This window comes from Pristiophorus japonicus, chromosome 16 (genome assembly GCF_044704955.1).
Source record: "Pristiophorus japonicus isolate sPriJap1 chromosome 16, sPriJap1.hap1, whole genome shotgun sequence".
Taxonomy (NCBI): Eukaryota; Metazoa; Chordata; class Chondrichthyes; family Pristiophoridae; genus Pristiophorus; species Pristiophorus japonicus.
In genome coordinates this window covers 112,597,147-112,619,411 of record NC_091992.1, presented here as the reverse complement: position 1 = coordinate 112,619,411, position 22,265 = coordinate 112,597,147, and the positions used below count along the sequence as shown (strand labels likewise).

The 22,265-nt window shown below is 42.7% G+C and overlaps 1 protein-coding gene across 2 annotated transcripts in view; it reads right to left on the bottom strand.

The window, feature by feature from the left end:
* The window catches only part of bahcc1b (BAH domain and coiled-coil containing 1b), a 226,510-nt gene that overhangs the window by 49,492 nt on the left and 154,753 nt on the right, over positions 1-22,265 (bottom strand). For both annotated transcript variants that reach the window (XM_070857695.1, XM_070857696.1), the window contains 3 exons: positions 22,002-22,138; positions 19,665-19,796; positions 3,126-3,258 (listed from right to left, as the gene is read on the bottom strand). In XM_070857695.1, the coding sequence (XP_070713796.1) occupies positions 3,126-3,258; positions 19,665-19,796; positions 22,002-22,138 (402 nt within the window). The remainder of the gene's footprint in view (positions 1-3,125; positions 3,259-19,664; positions 19,797-22,001; positions 22,139-22,265) is intronic.

Genomic DNA, 22,265 nt, shown 5'->3' with positions numbered 1-22,265 from the left:
AATTTCCTGCCAAACAGCTACCCTGGTGCATTTTATTTTACTGCATATACACATGCTAGCACTTCCTTTTCTACCATTCCATAGCCCCTTTCTGCCCGGGACAGACTTCTGGAGGCATAAGCTACCGGCTGTAACTGACCATTGGCATTCACTTACTGCAACACATGCCCGACCCCGTGGGACGACGCATCACACATTAAAACTAGTTTCTTACACGGATCATTTTACGTTAACAGTTTGTTGGAGCATAACAAATTGCGTGCTCTATCAAAAGCCCTTTCCTGGCTGTCCCCCCAGACCCAAGTGTGACCTTTGCGTAGGAGCATGTGTAGTGGCTCTAACAGCGTGCTCAATTTGGGAAGAAAGTTGCCAAAATAGTTCAGGAGCCCCAGGAACGAACGCAGCTCCGTTGTATTACGGGCTCTGGGTGCTCTCTGGATCGCTTCTGTTTTGGACGCAGGTGGTCTGATCCCGTCTGCTGCTACCCTCCTCCCAGGAATTCTACCTCTGGAGCTAAGAAGACGCACTTCGCCTTTTTCAGTCACAGCCCTACCCGGTCCAGTCTGCGTAGCACCTCCTCCAGATTGTGGAGGTGTTCTTCAGTATCGTGACAGTGATGAGGATGTCGTCTTGAAAAACCACCGTCCTTGGAATCGACTTGAGGAGGCTTTCCATATTTCGCTGAAAGATCGCGGCGTCCGAACGAATCCCGAACGGACATCGGTTATACTCAAACAATCCCTTGTGTATCGTGATGGTGGTCAGCTTCTTCGACTCACTCACCAACTCCTGGGTCATGTAAGCTGAGGTCAGGTCCAATTTTGAAAAAAGTTTGCCACCGGATAGCGTCGCAAAGAGCAACCGGATAGCCTCCGCTCTCGGTTACAGGTACTGGTCTTGGAGTAACACCCGATTGATGGTGGCCTTGTAATCGCCACATATCCTGACCGACCCATCCGCCTTGAGCACCGGCACGATCGGGCTCGCCCAGTCACTAAATTCGACTGGCGAGATGATGCCTTCCCTCAGCAGGCGGTCCAATTCGCCTTCTATCTTTTCCCGCATCACGTACGGCACTGCTCTGGCCTTGTGGTGTACTGGCCTGGTGTCTGGGTTTATGTGAATCACTACCTTGGCCCCCATGGAAGTGCTGATGCCGGGTTGAAATAATGAGTCAAATTTGTCCAGGACCTGTGAGCATGATACTCGCTCCACAGAAGAAATTGCATTGACATCGCCCCATTTCCAGTTCATGACAGCAAGCCAACTCCTCCCCAGTAGTGCAGGACCGTCCCTCGGGACAATCCAGAGTGACAACCTGTTATCCGAATCTTTGTGGGTCACGATTGCCGTGGCGCTGCCCAACACCGAAATGATCTCCTTTGTATATGTTCGTAGCTGTGTCAATCGGCAATAATTCTGGCCTCCTGGCCTTGGACACCCACAATCTTTCAAACTGTTTGATACTCATCAGGGACTGGCTGACCCCCGTGTCCAGCTCCATTAATACTGGGATGCCATTGAGGAGCACTTTCATCATTATCGGTGGCGTCCTGGTATATGAACTGTGTGTGTGCTCCACATGAACTCGCTGAACTTCAGTTTCCAGCGATTTCCCCCAGTATTCATTTGGCCTCGTAGGGCTTACATCGGGCCCGTCCTCCTCGTACATCAACCTGGCTGCAGGCTTCCTGCACATACGCGCCAAGTGACCACTGATGTTGCAGTTTCTGCAGGTATATTGCTGATACATGCAAGCTCTAGCTGGGTGTTTGCCTCCACACCTCCAGCATGAGCTCGAGGCCCCATTGTTGGAAACAAAAGATCCATTACCAGTCGATCGTCTCTGATTGTCTCTGTAACTGTCCTTAAGCGCACCATTAACAGGTGTTGATGGCCGCATTGTCCATTGTGATGGCATGAATTGCCATTCAGCTAGCCATTGTCTCTGTTGAATTTCCCTTTTGGGTTCGACTGCATGCTGGGGCATGTCCGATTGCCCTCGTCTGCCTCGAGAACCGTGTGCGCGTTAACAATGTTGACTCCCTGGTTGTTTGCCGCATTTGAGCCAAGATTTTTGCCATAAATCATTCTGGTCCCCTGGGATAATTGTCTGGGCTATCAGAGCCGCCGCTTCCAAGGTCAAGTCTTTGGTCTCAATCAGTTTCCTGAAAACCCCAACGTGCCCGATGCCCTCAGTAAAAACGTCTCGCAGCATCTCCGTACTGCATGCATCTGGGAACTTACATAGGCTTGCCATTCGCCGGAGATCTGCCGTGAAGTCAGGAACGCATTGCCCTTCTCGCCGCCAGTGCGTGTAAAACCGGTGTCTCGCCATGTGCATGCTGCTCGCCAGTTTAAGGTGTTCCCCGATCAACTTACTGAGCTCTTCGAACGTCTTGTCTGCCAGCTTCTCTAGCGCTAGAAGGTCCTTCATCAGGGAGTACGTTCTGGATCCACAAACCGTCAGGAGATGAGCCCTGCATTTGTCGGCCGAATCCTGTCCCAACCATTCCTTAGTGACAAAACTTTGCTGTAGTCTCTCAATAAAGTCGTCCCAATCATCACCAACACAGTACCTCTCTTCTGTGCTGCTAGTGGCCATGCTCGCGTGGTTTAAATCCCAGTTTCCCGTCGCCAATAATATGTCCTTACTATACAGTATAAATGCACACGAGGCCCATACTCGAGAGAAGATCACAATGTGACCAGTTACCTTTATTATCAAAACCTCAAGAGACAGATGGTGGGTGGAGCTTCCCCTTTTATACCGGAAAGTCCAGGTTAGGAGTGTCTCCCACAAGTTCACCCCCTGTGGTCAGTGTTCTCAAGGTGTACAACTTAGGTCAGCTAAGGGTACAATGACAGTTGAATACATGACAGATTTGATGGCTGATTTCTCCCTCCCTAGCGGAGGGTGCTGAGCCTCATTGCAGCACCTCTGTCACCAGTTACCAGCGGAGATCAGCCAGCTCAGCACGGACTAGCGGGTGAGGCTGGAGGACCATGTCTGGTCAGCATGGTTCAGCTCCACACAGGACTTGATGAACTGAGCTGCCACAAGAGCCCAGTCTGCACACTAGACACGCTTTTATTTGAAACACAATAAAGGAACATTTACTGACCTCGGACCCAGTTTTATTGCCACCATATTCCTGTTCTTTGCCGTCCCTCCCAGAAAGTTTGCACTTCTTCTTCTTGGGCTCCTCTTCGTTCCTCAGTTCCTCACACAGAAGGCTCAGGCCTGTCCTGATGGATCTAGAAAGAAACAAAGCAAAGGCTGCCTTCAGTGCACGGCATTGTCTAAGGCAATCACTGTAACAAACACATCCTGACAGGGCCAGTTTGGGCTTGTTGAGTGAGGACCCGGCTTGATGTGATAATCTCTGAATCACTAATTAAACTAGATTACCATTAGACTATTCACTGCTGCTTTCAAACAGTTCAATAGATAGATTTCTACACTGAGCCATTGAGCATTAATTTTCTAATTGACCACTGGAACATTAACTCTGAGGAATTTGCTACTTTCCGAGCATCATGTATATTTTTCATTGATTTTTTTTCTGCCCCACCCCCCCCAAAACTCGATCTCACAAAAGTACAGTGATGGATATTGTAAGACAATGAGCAAAATGTGCAGACCAGATGGTAAGAGCTCCACTTTCCATAAATTTTAATCCCCTTTACTCTGAAAGAACATATTCAATTCAGGGTCAAATTCATTATGATGACTAGAAATGCTCCCTCAGCATTTCCACTCACCTCTGCTCTCGAGTCAGTTCATGCGCCAAGCAATATTTAATTACCATCCTGGTGCACGTGTGGCAGTTCTCTTTCAAGCAGAAAGTGACAATAGGTTTGCAAAATGAGAGGAAATAGCTATGGTGATTTGCACTAACATTTTTCGCCGCGATTTCCTGCTGTAAAGCCTTGTACGCAGGACTTTTGGAGAATGTGAACAATTTTAATCTAGTGTTCAGATGCGGTATGGTCAGAGTATAATCGGGAAAGTCAAATCTGAGCTGGTTGTTCCATCCTCAGTGACCGTTTCCTCACACTGACAGCCTGTGAAGGAGCCTCAGCTTTGCTGGTGGAACCTGAGATTTGTTGCTTTGCAGTGAAACCATAGCTGCATGATCTCATCTGGATTCTATCAGAACAATCTCATATAGGATAGCAGCCAACACACAAAAAAAAAATCGACTTTTTCCAAGATTTGGGTAGGTAAGGTCAAGGAACTGAAATGTGACCTCTTGTTATTTTGATGTTGCGTTTCAACTTTCCATCTGTTTGCTATTTGCCTCATAATTTTGTTAAAACTCCTGTTCAGTTGCATCTGTTTTTTGTGCATTTTCGTAGCAAGGTTAATGCACAGATTGGAAATGTCAGTGATCACACAGGAGTAAGAAAACAGTGAAGCAAAGCTAAATCATTGGGTAATGGGGAGGGAAAGGCCATACTTCAGGTGCTGCAGTCTGTGGGCACTTCACCTGGGCCCACAACAGCCACGTATCATTGCTGTGGGGAAAACTATCTGTGCTGGTAATACTGCCTTGTGCATTGTCCACGATTTAATTCCCGTGTTGACAGGCTCTTGTTTTACCTGCAGGCCGAAGAGATGCGGATCCTCCAAAAATGTCCGTGGAATGTTTTGGTTACAAGTAAATCATATAAATAAAAGTTAGAGCTTTTGTTTTACTAATTCAGTTAACAGTGGCAGCACTAGGAGCTCCTAATTCAGGTGATAGCTTTAAATATTGTGTATAAAATTAGCTTGTCTTTTCAAAAAAAAGTATTGAATGCTATCAGAAGGGGTTGTCAGGACAACTGTACCATACATTTAATGCTTCCAGAAGGAGCTGTAAAGACAATTATACCACACATTTTGTGCTGATACACAACTGTGTTGGCTTTGTGGCGATGTGCAGTGTACAGTATAACTCCAATCTGAGTTAGGCAGAAAGCGTGAGACCATCCTGAGAAGGTAGGCTGCTGCAAATCCGGTATCAAGTGAGCTTTAAAATATTGCCAGCTTTAAAAAGAAAAATTGCTAATCATCTTGTTGTTCACAAACAGCCAACTAATGTGCTGTATTTGGCATTTGGATGCTGGGTAGTGGAGCCACACACTTCATTTTCCACGGCCAGAGGAGGGTTTAGAGCTATCAGTATAACTCGGGCTACCAGCCTCATAAGCAGGTACCACCACAGCATCGTACCAGTGGTAATAACATTGCACAGATATCTGAGAAATAGATCAAATATATGCTGAGCTGAATCAGAATCAGCTCACCTCCTTTAGTCAATCGAAGCAGTTTTGTAAGTAGCAGTTTTTCAAGTGCAGGGCTAACATCGGAGTTTGTAATTATATGACTTGGAAAGGATTGAATAACCTGCGTAGAACGGTTAAATCACAATATGCTCCATTATTTTAAACGTGCAGTTGTGTTGTGCATAAAACTGGCAAACTCTCTCCTTGACTGGAGGTTCAGTGTTCTGAGCCCTTCTTTCAATCAGACAAAACCTACTACTCTTTAGGGCAAATTATTGCTTAATTAAATCCCAGCTCGGACCAACAAAAGAGAAACTGTCTCTATAATTTTAACTTTTATTTATTTAATTTAGTGCATGAGCAGCCTGTAATCTGATTCTGAGCAAACTGGGTCATGATCCTGGGTTTAAATTGCACGGTCAGCATTGGTTCAGTTAGCAAATCTCACATGACTGCTTTCATGCTGACCTTAAGACCTGCTGCCCTTTCCTGACCTCAGAGCCAAGTGTCACCAATGTCCAAAGTTGCTCATGCATGTGACCGGGAGTGTGGGGGGGGGGGGGGGGGGGGTGGAGAGGGAGGGAAGAGACCCCTGTTCAACTATAGGAGCACTAACTCGACGGAATAAAGTGTGTACAGTTAGCACAACAAAAACAGAAAGTTTAAGGGGCAAGAAACTGCACTGTAATCCTTGCATCTTGTCAAGTTTTAGTTATTCTGAGTAAAGATGTTTGATAAGAATAATTTATTCTTTCCAGTCTCACTCTTTGAAAATAAACAGCCCTAAACTGTGCCATCCTCCAAGGCTCAACCTCGGACTCTTCTCGAAACCATGTACAAATGATGCTGTGGAATATATCCTAATTTATTTCTGTGTTATATTTACAATATGGCAATTATAAACTTAAGATGCACATCATTTATATTGGCTATCTGGTCTATGCCATGAGTAATGAGATGTTGAGTTGACCTAATTAGATGGATAGTTAACGGAGACGTGCAATAGTGAACAGGGACCAGTTATCAGTTGTCTGAGTATTTTATGGACTTAAAAAACATTACTCATAAGCGAAAAGCTGCACTCTGTTTAAATGGAGCAGACTTTCCAGAAATGGCGTGAGCAAAAACCCTGTGGACTTGAATGTAACTCCCAGTAGCCAGGTGTACAAGTATAATGGTGTAGATTAAATTTCCGCTCTTCTTCGCAGTTTTCAGCAATTTCACTGCTTTTACTGCACTAAGATCAACAACTACAACATTTCTTATAACCTGCTGAAGCAACCGTGAATCTTGTTTTATGTTAAAGTGGTATCATCCCCTTTTTGAAGATGCTCAATTCTGGGACAACCAGAATCTGCTCCAAAAACTCCGTTTCCACGTCTGCCATTAGTAGCTGACTGGGAAGTTCTTGCTTCATTGAAAGAAAGACTTGCATCATATAGTGCCTTTCATGACCACTGGACGTCTCAGTGCTTTACAGCCAATGACGTACATTTGAAGTGTCGTCACTGTTGTAATGTGGGAAATGCAATGTGATAATGCCAGATAATCTATTTTTTTAGTGATGTTGATTGAGGGATAAATATTGGCCAGGACACCGGGGATAACTCCCCTGCTCTTATTCGAAATAGCACCATGGGATCTTTTACATCCACCCGAGAGAGCAGACAGGATCTTGGTTTAACGTTTCCTCCAAAAGCTCTCCCTCAGTCTAGATTTTTGGGCGAGGTGCTACCCACTGAGCCACAGCTAATATTTAGGGAAACAATGTGGTCGGAGGCTTCCTTTGTATGAACACATCCGACCCCCCCAAAAATCTACAAAAGTACCTGGTGGTCCCGCAGGAACGTAGGATTCCGGTTGGAGGCCTAGATTCACTGCGCAGCGCACGGGGACCTGTCTTCGAGATACATACGTGCAAGCTGGAGTCATGTGGGCCTGGACCACTAATCACAATGCAATATTGTCATTGATAAAAATGGGAACTCTGTTTGTACAGGCTCCCATTACTATCAATGTGAAAACCCCACTAAAACACCCAAACACAGCATAATAAATAAATAAATTACCTCACATATTTAAAATTAATCGAAATTAAATGCAATTAAATGTTTTAGAAAAAAAAAGTTGGGGGGAATTAAAAAAAAAATGTGTTTTAATAGTGTTAAAAATTAACTTACCTTAATGGACAGGATTTTTAATATAAACATGAGTGGTTAAATTTACTTTTTATTATATGTTTTAAATCTCTTACACTGGTAAAAGGTTTTTCCCTTGCTTTTACCAGGTGTAAAAGTTTGAAGGATATTCACTGGGCATGAGTTGGGCAAATAGCCCAATCTCTCCCGCGTGGATGTCCTTCTCCTGGGGATGCGGAGATTCTGTACACAGAAATCTTGACAGATCGGAAAACCGGCTTTTGCGAGGCCTCGCTGGGTCCAGCGCACTTTATATGGACCCGGCAAGGCCGGAGTTTTCGGCCTATTACTTTGACTTTCTCATATAGTTTAGTAACTCCTTTCAGCTAGTTCTCTTGGTAGGTTATCAGCATTCACTCCTTGAGGGCAAAATTCATAATGTCAACAAGCTGATACAGGAAAAAAATGATCAAAGTTAATTTTAAACCTTCTAACAGGAGTATCAATGAAGAATATGTTGGCTGTCCTCCAATGCAAGTGTTTTTTTTTTATACTGCTAATGTGAAAACTGATTCATATTTAACCCCCACATTACATTTATAAGTTACCATCATCCCAAATGTCATTCATATAGGAAAGACATTGTTAAATTCAGTTTCTACAGCGGGATAATAATCAAGGCATTCGTAATTTCTCAATTTGACCAATTACTTCCTTAGCTTCACATCATTATTGGTGCCGCTTTCATACTCGTTATTATGCAATTTTAAGTTCATTTAGCACAGGTAATGTTGTGAGTAGTACCTTAAATATTAAAATGAATAGCATTGAATTCATTATAAGCTCGAAGTTAATCTTCAGAAACTGCAGCACTCTGCAGAAACCTACATGAGCTCTACATATCTTCAGAGCAAAATGTTTCGGACCAAATTCAATCTAAACAAATTTTACAATACAAGAAATAATTGCACAATTTTGATCTGTTGTGTATAACATAAACTTTATAGTTGGTGGATCATTAGCAAAGATAGGCCATAACATTGTTCTAATGGAAGCTACAGGCGACATAGTCAAGCCTTAGTCAGATTGTCACAGGTGCTTACAGGTAACCGATATGGAAACCAAATTTTATAGCACGAGAGTCACCTCTAGATCAACGTGAGCTATTAGAAATGATAACCAGTTCATTTGAATTTATGAAACTGGCCTAAGATTGATGGAGATCAGTGCAACATCCTAGAATTTCACTTTCAGTGGTAGTATGAGAGTTATATGGAACCTGCCATTTTACCTCGCCTTCAGAAGTTCACTGGGGATGAAAAGTAATTCTGGCACCTTTATTTTACAGAAACTCAAGGAAAAGGGATGAGGGATTTCAGTTATGTGTAGAGACTAGGGTATCTGGGATTGTTCTTCTTAGAGCAGAGATTAGGGGGAGATTTAATAGAGATGTTCAAAATGATGAGGGGTTATGAGAATAAAGAGGGAGAAACGGTTTCCATTGACAGGAGGGTCGGTAACCAAGGGATGGCGATTTAAGGAAATTGCCAAAAGAACCTTGGGGGAAATGAGATTTTTTTTTTACACAGCAAGTTGTTCTGATCTGGAATGCACTGCCTGAAAAGGTGTTGAAAGTAAATTAAAGAGCAACTTTCAAAAGGGAATTGGATGAATATTTGACGGGTAAAACATTTGCAGGGCTATGGGGAAAGAGCGAGGGAGCAGGATTAATTGGACAGCTCTTTCAAAGAGCCGACACGGGCACGATGGGCCAAAAGGCCTCCTTCTGTGCTGTACAGATCTATGATCATACAGGTGACCAAAAGCTTGGTCCAACATGGATGCTGTAGCTTCACACCCATTCGCCTCTTGGTAAAGTGCTACTTTTTGGCTATGTTGAAGTTAAGTTTAAGGTTTATTGTCCACTTATTTTTAGTACATGTGATTAGTCCTATTTTGTTAATTGAAGTCTCCATTGAAGTAACACCACAGAAACAAAGAGGTTGATTGATTTTACAAAACATTAGCAGAGTAAACCTATAGCTTTATATCACCTTGAATATAGTCTCACCCCCAATTTTTTTTTTAACAGCTAAGTTCTTTTTAATTTTTTTTGGCATCTATTTTTGTAAACCACAACGGCACTGATTCACACACTAGAGTTATTTCCTAGCTTTTTCAATTCCTCACAAAATACAGTCGGAGGGTAATACAGTAATGTGAGCAATTTTTGCAAAAACGGCAGTGCTTGAGGTTGAAAAGCCTTGAATGAAAAGATCATGAAATAGAGCCAGTACATTAAAACACTTACTCGGAAAAGGGGTCAAGTCACATCCAAACAAGTCACCATTCCCCGGCTCCTGCAGTACCAGTGAAAGGCTCAGGTCATGATAACTGAACACATATTTGGTGTCAAACAGAAAATTTGTCAAATAGGATTTGACTGTCCTGTCTCTTCAATTACAAAATAGAGTTCCATGGGGAGACATGACATTCTTTATGACCTGAGGGGTTTTATACGTGTTCAACAGCAGAAGGGAGTATGTTGTGACACATATATCACCCTCCCCCCACTTGGTCCTAAATGAGTTGCATGAAACCTCCCTTCCTACCCTCCCTGGGTTTGTCATTTTGCTTTCCAATTACTTGGATGCCAGCAGATGTGAGAAATCAGGGAAGTGTTGACTTCATCTATCCCAGCAGAGTAATTAGCTTTCAGATAACACCTCCCATCGTTCCTACCTACAAATGCAAACCCTGCTGCTTCTGAGATGTAGGAACACTGATCTAAATTGAAGTGCTGACAACAAGGAGTGCATGAAGCAAATTGAAATCAGCTTGATCCAAAAGTCGTCTCACTCCCCTTCCTGCGCCAGTGTCAACACTTGTTTTCCACCTTTTTAGGTCCGTACTCTGCCTCCTCCCTCCCGCCCATTCTAACTTGTTTGGCTGGGAAAGCACCTCTCCTGATAGCCGCTGTTATCACACTCTCACAATTATTTTACAGAAGACCCACTTTATGCAGGGTGGCATTGGTCAGGTGAGATGCACCACTTTGCTGTTGCACATCATTCAAGTTAGTGGTCTGGCTAATAATCAGCAAAAGCTACCAAGTCAGGGCAATCGGTCAGAATGTCAAGGCAAGCCAGGAATTTGAACTTTTGACCCTGTGGTCTTGAGTCCAGTGCTCACCATTGCAGCTACAGGCTGTTACAAACTCTTCCATGTATTTAACATTAACTGGCCTTACCCGATGTTGCGCTGTTGCATAAACTAAATTTGCAATAAGGAAAAGAACGGAAGTATAGAATGAGAAAAGTCCAGTTTGCTTCTCAAACCTTTTCCTTCCACAGATCACATGCAATGTGCCTGGTCGTGAGGGACTCTAACCCACCAATTTAATTTCCTCAAGGAAATTGTTCCCAGGTCCCCAAAGGTAATCAAGAACTCCAGAATAATGATCCATTCCTGTACCCCCAATGGTCAATCTTGATATGCAGACTGCGTCCAACAGTACAACCATGCGCATGCACTATTTCATCATTTCAGTCTTTTGCTATGACTATTATCTCCAATTCTGTTGCTAATGAAATACAGTATTTGGCAACTCAATTGTCAGTAAGTTCACTGATACAGCATCAGTCTGTTGATTTTATTTCTGTCATTAATGCAGTCCACTCCTCCCTGTTGTATTTGCTCTGTAGTGGCTCTGAAGAAGGTTAATGATATTAGAACACTTCATAGAATCATAGAGTACAGAAGGAAGCTATTCCACCCATTGTGCCTGTGCTGGCTCATTAAAAGACCCGTCCTATTAGTCCCACTCCCCTGCTCTTTCCCCATACCCCTGCATTTTTTTGCTGTTCAAGTATTTATCCAATTCTTTCTGAAAGTTACTACTGAATCTGCTCCCAATACCCGTTCAGACAGTGCGTTCCAGATCCTAACAACTCACGACATAAATAAAAAAATCCTCTCCACCCTCTGGATCTTTTGCCAATTACCTTGTGGCAAGCTTTATATCTCAGTGTTCAATACCCTTCAATTTAAAAACTGTTTTTATTGCATAATATCCTGATCGAAAGCGATTGCGATCTCGGGTGCGTTGTTATTTGAGTGCGTTGTTGTTAGAAAATGTTGGCATGTAGAAATGATTGGAATCTTTCCTGTGGAAGATTTGGAATTGATCCCAGTGCTATATATTCACCATGTTGTGGGCAGATGGTGTCATGTGGTTGGAGCGGAGACCTAGCCGCTTCTTCCACTCGGTCGTGGTCCATTATCGAAAAGGAGCCTGAAATAGGGATTAGGCCCCTGATTTGCATCGTCAATGGGCACAGCGCCTACTTCAGGTGGGCGCTCTGTACGACTACATTCGGGAATAGCATGCCCGTGCATACCTGTCGCAGAATGTGGCGCACACACCACATGCCATATTGGACCCTTCGGAGCCCATTCCTTGCCTGAAAAACAAGACACAGTGCAATCCAATTTCCAGAGCAATGACGTTGCCATTGTGTCAATATGGAGATAATAGACACATCTGTGCAAGATAATGTCATGACTACCTGAACAGGTGACTGTCACTGCAGCAGTACGTCTAGCAAGACAAGAACCATGCAGTGAAGTGTGGGTCTTCCTTGCTACTGGTCTAAATAAATACAATCAGTTTATGTTGATGTGGTGGCTGCTTGCGTCTAAAACATGCTACAGGAGTCGGCGGCCAAACAACAATATAAAAGCACCTAGCATTTATAACACTGCTTGGTTCTTTTTGGAGAATGTAAATACATAAATCAAAATCTGACCAGTTCAAGTTAAATCAAAGACTGAAGGATAGTAAGGAAGACAATAAAGTCTTAAAGCATTTACTTAAAAAAAAAAAGTAAAAACAGGCAACCAAGCACCATAACCGCTCAGTAGGTGGTAAATTATATCACTTGTTATCTATCACTGGTTATGTTCATTTGAAAACTGACCCGAAACTCACATCGAGACTGCTCTAATTCAGATGCTGCAAGAGTGAACCCTTTGTCCTCACTGGGAGATTTTTGTTGTTGGATAAAAAGCCTTTTGCTTTGAAGGAAGTTTTATTTCTGCTGAGGGCAGAAGGGTTCAAGCTCTCCACATAAACGAGGGCTCAGAAACACCAGACTGAATGCAATCAATTAAATTTTAATTATTAGGTTTTCACCAAGTCTATACCGCTAGAATTCACAAAAGCAGACTTCCCATTCTTATCTTCCCTAGCCCGGGGTCAAAGTTCAAAGGCTACTCTATCATACAACTTTGTGGAGCAGGTCTCCGAGGAGCTCACTCCATTAGCAGGTTGGGCAGAATATTCCAGGTCAGGCATCTTTGTGCTTCCAATACAAATTACTACTGAAACACAACAAAAAGGAGACTATTGTAGCTTGCTGCTTGCTCATCCTGACAGGCTTTCCTTTGGGAAGACAGTGAAGTGCTACCCAGAAACACGTTAGTCAGCTGGTTAAGGATAGCCATGTCATCCAGATATGGTTTTTAATTAGTCATATAAAGCACTTCTACATTAAAACCCAGCATGACTACACCAGAGCCCATTCCAGGTAACAGGGTTGATAAAAGTTCATAGGTACTCCCTTTTACATATTGTCTCACGATTCAAATTACAGGCCACACAGGCTAGTAACATCTTGTAGTGCATCAATGCCTATGAGCAGCTGCCAAAAAGCTCTGTGTTGCTAGTCTATCTCACATGCCAAACCTGAAACACTAAAGGGCAGGCAAGAGAGTTTACATATCCCTCACCTCAGAGAAATACTAGCACAAGGCCACCACTGAAGAGGTTTGGCCTACAGAGCACGCAAGTTAATGCTATGGCTATTAGAACAATCATTTTAGTTCTGGAGTTGAATCAAGCCAAATTCATTCCCGAATGTTGGGAGTCAAAATATCATGCACAAGAGGAATTATTTTAAACTATAATGTTCTGTGACCGCCTCCTGGTGACTGATCTGGGGTAGGGCAGATCTTTCATGCACTCCATCGAGCCTATCCCAAATCCGGTGATCAGGGGCATTAGCATATTCTGGGTTGGCACCTGCACCACTTTCAATACTAACTATAAGTGGGTGTTTCTGTCAGCCATATGGTCTATTTATAATTGATCGCTCTGCGATCCACTGCCATAGGAAGACCATCCACTGAAACTTAAAATATGCCCTGTGTCTGCCGGGATCAGGTCCTGGCACACGTGGGGGCAAGTGAGGCAAATTGTGGCATCCTGTCACTCACCGCTTTCTCTGATACCCACACAGGAGGGGCCAGGCAGGTAAACTACCTGGCCCCACTTCAATGGAGCCCTGAACAAGCAAAGGTTGTGTCTACCTGACGTAACTGTGTCCTACCACAAACTAATCAAAGGTTTGCACAATTTACATGCTTTGACAGGAAAAGAATTTCTAGGCAAATGTGTCCCGAGTAGGTTTTGTGCCTTATGCCTGTGTTGATTGAAGATCCAGCTCACTAATCTTGTTAAGAGCCATTAGAAAATGCTAAAACTTTCACCTCCCATGCCTGATCTGGACTCAACTGCAGATCCAAGAGGTCAAAGTTCAATTTCAGACATGTTGGGAGTTATTTTCTGGTTTTGCGCTTGTTAGCTTGCTCTAGACCGCTTGGAGGGAAGGGGATGAACTTAAGGAAATGTATTTAAAATCTTTATCCCATTCTGCATCATTTAAAACTTTTCTTATAATGCTAACTCATTCCGATACAATTTACCAATGCGCAGCAGACTGGAGCAAATCACAATTTCTGCCATTAATAACCATATTCTTTCAATTCCATCTGAAAACAAATCTGATATTGAAATATTTTTGCCCGCTGTGTAGCCATATGTTTTTCCCATGCATTTAGCCCAGCCATACCCATGTTACCTTGGTTGCCTGGGAGATCGGGACATTCCAGCAACCGGATATTTCCATGGATAATCATGGTTCTGAATTGCCAGTAGATAAGTGCCAGCATTGTGAAAAGGGATCCCTCCCTAACCAGTTTGATTTCCTTCCCCTCCTTACTGTGGCTGCAAAATGCACCCTAAATAGAAACTCAAGCCAGCTGAAACTGGGGAGAATACATTTGTCTGGTCCAGAAGTGGAGTCTCACTAATGGTGATCATGGGTCGGAAAGCCAGCGTTACAACATTGCAACCCTATCTCTGATACTGCGTTCAATCTTACCAAGGCTCTACAAGAAAGAGCCCCAAGAAATGAGGTTGCCGAGCTAAGAGTTGGATGTAGTACGACACTAAAATTATCCACAAACTTATCTCAACTTTTTGGTCCTAATCTTTTAATAAGGTGGCTATGACCAACTGTAATGAACACCAATGAGAGTCTCAAACATTACCTTTGTAGTTGTTAAACAGACGTTTCAGAATCTCGTGATTCAAAATATTGTGAAAATAATTTCAAAATTATCCCAAGAGTTGTAAACCACTATCTGTTGGAAGCTCTTTCAGAATCTCAAGCAAGATTGCATTTATTGACAATAAAATAAAGTAATTAGTCATTGAGATTCTGTGGTCTTATGCTTACTGAGGTTTGTTTTCCCTGAACTATTACTTTTGACAAAGTCTCCTACTGGGAAACTAAACCATTTGTTCAGCTTTAATGTGATTGGCCGTTTTGTACAAATTGCACTATCTTCATTGAATCAGTGAGTTTGATACATTGCATACACCAATCACATTACTGACTAGCTTTAAGGAATTATGCAAATAAGCCTGCTGGGTGGTGGGGGTGGGTGGGAAGAGGGGCAATTTGTATCAGAAAAGATCCAATCAAAGAGGGTCTTCCAGTGTGGGAATGCCATCCCTGCGTAGATAATGAATGATAATGAGTCCCTGTGATAATGAGCACTACCACAGCGTAACCAATGGCTTTATCTTCTGCAGTGCTGGGGGCTTTATGCAAGATTGGTCACTGTTTCCAAGTTACATTATCGAGCAGTGTGATGAGTGTGCCAACAGCACATTGGACACGTCGTTTACTCCCAAAAGAGTAAAAGACTTTTTTTCCAGTTTGTAGCAACTTAGCTTCTAAATATTTGTTCTAAAAAAAGCTTCATTTCCAGATTGTGTGTGTTGTCAAAGCTTCCATCATAATGAGGGTGTGCAAACGTTAATTTGATATTATGATGAGGTTAATTACAATAACTCGTGACAAAATTACTACAGGTAATATTATATTTATCAGTAATTCCCATAAACTGGAATAAGTCATAGCTGTTAACTAATCATGTATAGAGGACCTGAGCAATGAACTTCCAGCTTCAAGGGCTGTAAGTACCAAGCTGCCACCAAGGACAGTTTAAACTCATTCTCCTTCAGTGGGTTAAGTTTTATCCTGTTCTCTCTCAGATTAGTTATTGGAAAGCTGTGCAGCAAAATTAATGTTATTTCTTTAGTCAGGAGGTATCTTTGCTGCTGAACAAGATAAATGAGGTTTCAGCTCTTAGTCTGAGCTGAAAATCTGTAAAACTCAACATAACAACTTGCATTTATACAGCGCCTTTAATGTAGTAAAACATCCCAAGGTGCTTCATAGAAACGTTATCAAACAAAATTTGACACTGAGCCACATAAAGAGACATTAATACTTGGTCAAAGAGATAGATTTTAAGAGGCGTCTTGAAGGAGGAAAACGAGGAAGAGAGAGGGAGAGGTTTAGGGAGGGAATTCCAGAGCTTAGGGCCGAGGCAGCTGACTTGGTGGACTTCAGAAAGAAATGCTGCATTAACAGCCATTAGCAGCAGTGTATAAGGAGCAACTCGAGCTCTCATCCCAGGTGTGCCTGCGATAAGAACCAAGGTCTGTGGCATTTACACAACTGCTGACCTCTGACCTTCTGTAGTTTGTTCATCCAGACATGCAGGAAGGATCAGTGCACTGATATCCCTGTTGCCTGGCAGCATAGATCAAAAGTAAACTTTATTGTTGCTCCTGGTATTTGTTTACATTCTCCGACATCAATAAAATCCATCACAGTCGAAGAGTTTTGTTACTGGTACAACTGAGTCGTACTATGATACACTACAGATTCCGTTGCAGACTTTAGCCAAAATCAGTTTTACTTTTCAACTAATCTGGCAATGCAAAAGTTCATAATCCTGAATTCGACATAACAAGCTATATCACAGGCAGAGGTGCAATCATCAGAGGATTGCCACATCGCCGTATTAACCCTGGATCACCGATACAAGTACCATCACTTTCTAAGATTGGAATGCTTACAAATTTTGTGGTCAAGTCAATTAAAATAATTAGCAATGAAAATGGCGTGACAATCTGTTTATTTGTACTGAGAAGGAAAAGCATGATATTAATCTGCCTTTTCGATTTAAGTCAAAAAACGGGGTGCAGTCCTGAATCAGTGCAATCAGGTGTAAACGTGAGGATTACTTGTATAACACACAATGTTAAACCTCGTAAACAACAGCCAATGTGAATTCAGAAGGAGAAGATTCTATTTGACCAATGCCCTTGACTCTTTTAAGGCAGCAAGTGGATTGTGGAAAGCCATACAACACAATACATTTATATAGCCAAAAAAGGAGTACAGACCAGTGGAAGTCATACTCAAACTGTATAGTGTGCTAGTCAGACCACACCTAGAGTACTGAGCCAGTACTGGTCACTGAGGCACGAGGGGGATGCTGAAGCCAAGGAGGCAGTTCGGAAAGAGCCCTAGCATCAGGAAACAGATGTATGAGGAAAGAATAGGAAAACGTTCAGTTTGGAAAGGAGTGGATAGAGAGAAATTCTTACAGAAGTATACAAGATAGTAAATGAGATTAGTGTGCAAAATTAAAGCACATTGTATTGGGGATAATGTATTGACGTGAATAGAAAACTGGTTGGCAGACAGGAAGCAAAGAGTGGGAATAAACGGGTCCTTTTCAGAATGGCAGGCAGTGACTATTGTGGTACCGCAAGGTTCAGTGCTGGGGTCCCAGCTATTGACAATATACATTAATGATTTGGATGAAGGAATTGAATGTAATATATCCAAGTTTGCAGATGACACTAAGCTGGGTGGCAGTGTGAGCTGTGAGCCTGCAGGGTGACTTGGACAGGTTAGGTGAGTGGGCAAATGCATGGCACATGCAGAATACTGTAGATAAATGTGAGGTTATCCACCTTGGTGGCAAAAACAGGAAGGCAGAATATTATCTGAATGGTGACAGATTAGGAAAAGGGGAGGTGCAACGAGACCTGGGTGTCATGGTACATCAGTCATTGAAAGTTGGCATGCAGGTACAACAGGCGGTGAAGGCGGCAAATGGCATGTTGACCTTCATCGCGAGAGGATTTGAGTATAGGAGCAGGGAGGTCTTACTGCAGTTGTACAGGGCCTTGGTGAGGCCACACCTTGAATATTGTGTACAATTTTGGTCTCCTAATCTGAGGAAGGACATTCTTGCTATTGAGGGAGTGCAGCGAATGTTCACCAGACTGATTCCCGGGATGGCAGGACTGACATATGAAGAAAGACTGGATCGACTGAGCTTATATTCACTGTAATTTAGAAGAATGAGAGGGGTTCTCATAGAAACATATAAAATTCTGACGGGATTGGACAGGTTAGATGCAGGAAGAATGTTCCCGATGTTGGGGAAGTCCAGAACCAGGGGTCACAGTCTGAGGATAAGGGGTAAGCCATTTAGGACCGAGATGAGGAGAAACTTCTTCACTCAGAGAATTGTGAACCTGTGGAATTCTCTGCCACAGAAAGTTGTTGAGGCCAGTTCGTTAGATATATTCAAAAAGGGAGTTAGATGTAGCCCTTACGGCTAAAGGGATCAAGGGGTATGGAGAGAAAGCAGGAATGGGGTACTGAAGTAGTAAAAATGATCAGCCATGATCATATTGAATGGTGGTGCAGGCTCGAAGGGCCAAATGGCCTACTCCTGCACCTACTTTCTATGTTTCTATGTGTGGAAAAGATTGATGCCAGAAAGTTACTTTGTTACTTCAAACTGTGAGAGTAGGACCAAGTGACGCTGGTTCAGACGGGTAAAAGACAAATTTGAGACGGTTATTGGGAAGATCTTTATCAAACAAATTGTGATCAATACAGGAGATAGACTTCAGGATGGAAAATTGGAGACAAAGCCCGGCAATCGATTAAGAAACAATTAAATGCTATGATAGAGGAATTGTAGGGTTTCCTGGATAGGTAAGCTAAGATGTGACTTGGAAATAAATACCAACAATCTTTTGTGATTTGAATACAGGATCGAATGGAAACAAACTAATGTCCTGCAAACCATATTGACAGCATAAAATGTCTAAATCCTTATGTTAATGAATTCCTTAACAATAGATTGTTTCATCTTGTAACTAGTAATCCCGAGGCCTGGACTAATGAGTTCAAATCCCACCACGGCAACAGGGGAATTTAAATTCAGTTAATTAAATAAATCTGGAATAAAAAAGTAGTACCAGTTATGGTGACTGTGAAACTACTGGATTGTTGTAAAAACCCATCCGGTTCACTAATGTCTTTTAGGGAAGGAAATCTGCTGTCCTTACCCGGTCTGGCCAATTAGGAATGGGCAATAAATGCTGGCCTTGCCTGCGATGTTCACATCCAATCAATAAAACAAAAACAGCCCCAGTCCAACCCAGCTCAACTCTGTTTAAATCAGTATGAATTCCATCTGATTGGTCCCAAAGAAATTTCAATTTGCCTATGCTGTCAATTACATTTACATTGCATCGGCATTTCAGCTAACATTAGTGCTGATTCTAATGGCAAAATAATTCCAAAGCAGCTTGCCATTGGTTGCCACCATGTGCTCTGGCTGTTAGTGAGCTAAGCAGCTCTCGAATACTTTGCCAAGTTTATTCATTAAGTTGATTATGTTGGATTGTAAGGAGTTCTAAGTGACCACTGTCCTAAACAGAAATCAGTATTTGAATGGATTGAGTCCGAATTTTCTGAACTCTGTATTTGTGCTTTCATTTAAGTCTAGCTTCTGGTGGCTATATTCTAGAACTGGAAGTGACGCTTGTTTATTGTATTATCACAGGAGAAAGTTCTTATTTTGCTTAATTTCCATGTAAGTTCCGATTAGAATATTCCACAATTCGAGGCTGAGTGAAGCAGCATGATGGACCAGAATTTCATCTGATCTGGAGCACTTGGCATTGCCCAGAATACACCATGGAAAAGGAATTTTTAAAACAGTAAATAATGCACTTACTTAGCTTTTTTGCTGTCACATTTTTCTAGTTCACTAAGCTGTCCAAGGGATGACAGGACAGTGGAAAGATGCTTGCGTTTTCTTGGTCGCCCAGGTCCTCGCCTTGCTGGGCTCCTTGAGTTTTCATCCCTCCTATCAACCGGAATACAAATAAAGCCATCAACTTGCCATCTCCAGATTTTCACCTCATGTTTTCATTTATGTGTCTCCCCATCATCTCCTTTTACAGGCCATTTAGCAACCACCAAGCATCCTCCAACAGGATGGTGATATTATCTGGGCCGTGACCCCTTCCATCACTGTAAATGAACTGGCACTGTGATTGACTAGGAAAAAGCATGATTTGGTAAGTTGAGATGAATTATGGCCATTTTTTTTCCCACCATGAGATGGAATACCTCATTATTTTGCTGTGCTTTAGCTAGCTGCCAAGGAGAAAGCTGATGAAATGATATCAACTGAAGCAGGCAAGTTAAGAGTGAAACAAAGTCCTGGGACTCAACCATATGACATCAAGTTCTCAGCCACTTGGGACACTTTGACAGACAGAAGCTTAATATTTTTAACGTGATCCTTTTTCCCCAGCCTGCAATTCAAAACTCAAATCCACTCAAGATAATGTTCACAAATTTCAAGTGCGTTTTCTGCTTCAAGGCAATAGCATCAAGAAATTTAGTTGGCAGGTGGAGACAAAGCGAGAGACACTGACGTCATGCAATGAGCAAGCAATTCTGCATGAACATTATACCATAACAAATCGTATATACTCAAATTACTACAAGGTAAGATGCATCTGACCCTATGAGAATGAAGGTCATTTGCAATTTAAGTAGCAAGCCCAAGATGGCTTTCATGTAATATGAGGAAAAATATATTTACTGTAAGTCGATTAATAGAGAGGTAATGAAAAGATGAAAGGAATTCAACACTGCTCAACCTTATTGTCGGAGAGATCTTGCCAAACAGTTACAACTGCATTGGCTGGGTTCACAGGTGAACAATGGTCACCTCGGAGAGGTATCAGAGGGCCACTGGTGCCGATGGAACCGTAGCCCAGCAGGAGTCACTGGCTTTTGGAGGGAAACGGTGAAAATTGGGAAACAATGCCGGGTGTATATATCGTGATGTGCGGGGCATCGCAGTTGTGTGTGGGACTGGCCAGTGGGTCTTTTCCTGTCTGTCATTGTCATATGTTTGCGTGGTGCAAGTGTTTTATGCAGTTTTCCCCTCCTCTACTCAACGGTGTCCTCCATGGGCAGGGAATGTCTTTGGGTGCATCGCATTTTTTTGTTGATGAGCTGCGACAGAGAGTGACAGCAGGCTCTGGGCTCAGGCGTCCCAGTCGAGAGCCTGATCCTGTTCACATCTGATGCGCACATGTATAATGGGGATCACAAGTGGGAATCCTGGCTGACTGTCCCCTCCCGAGCTGGACGACACTGAGTCCAACTGTAACAGCCCATTGCCACTTATCTGGGAGCAGCAATTTAGCTCCGCCTTTGGATCTGGATGGTCTGAGGAGCTCAGCATCCTACAATGTAATGTGCTTACTCCCTCAACTGGTGTTTGCTTAAATGGGAAACTGAAATGGTTCATAAAAATTTGATCGAATTCCATGAATGACAACAGTCTAGTTAAGTACTTTTTTTTAAACTTAAGTGTGTCGTAATATTTTTCCAACTGCAGCCTTCGTTCTGTATAAAATTAGCAAGTATTTCGGAGTTCTCACATGCAGATATCGGCTGATTTGATGTGGCTGCTTTGATAATTCCATCCAATACCTTTCAGCTATTTTTGTTAAAAATAGTGCTGCATCACGCCCTCTCATCATATTCTTATGCCTTTGTGTGAAGTTAATTCCCTTTTATATGAAGAATAATAAATTTGTGGTTGTTGGATCGCAGCCTGCGCAAGTTGCTCTTGTGCAGACGATGCTGCGTGCGGAGACATAACACGCCAAGGTTCGAGCACACCCCAAACTGGCTAACCACTCAATGAGGTCATGCAGGAGCCGGCAACACCGTCAGTTCAAATGTCTGGGAATCAAAAGGGCAACGGAGCAGGGAGAGACAGGGAAGGAAATTGGGGAGCGACTGGGGGGGCGAGGGTTGGTGGAGAAAGATACAAAGGCCGAGTTAACTAGGGGAAAGTACACTTTAGCAGAATGAATCTGATCTGAACAGGATCTTATTCTTCAATACCACTGGCAAAACAAAACTGTGTCAAAACACTCAAAAGTGCAGCAGCAGTTCCCTGGGAGCAATGTTCTATCTCTCACTGTATTTCTGATTCCAGCTATATCACATGTTTGAATGGGTGATGTGAGAAAGCACCCACTCGTGATCATGTCTCCTCTGAAGTTTTGCCAGTTCTCGTTGTTTTTCCTTGTAGCGGCGTTGTAGCTCAGCTAGCCTCATTCTCATCTCCAGCTCCTGTGTATCCATTCCATCGATTGCAGCCTTTAGAGGACAAACCTTGAAGATAAAGAGTCGATTATAAAATAATTAACCGTACTGCTAAAGGGTTATGCTTCCAACTTAAAATCATTTAATGATAATTATTGATATATTCTTACTATACTGACTACATCCTACACATATC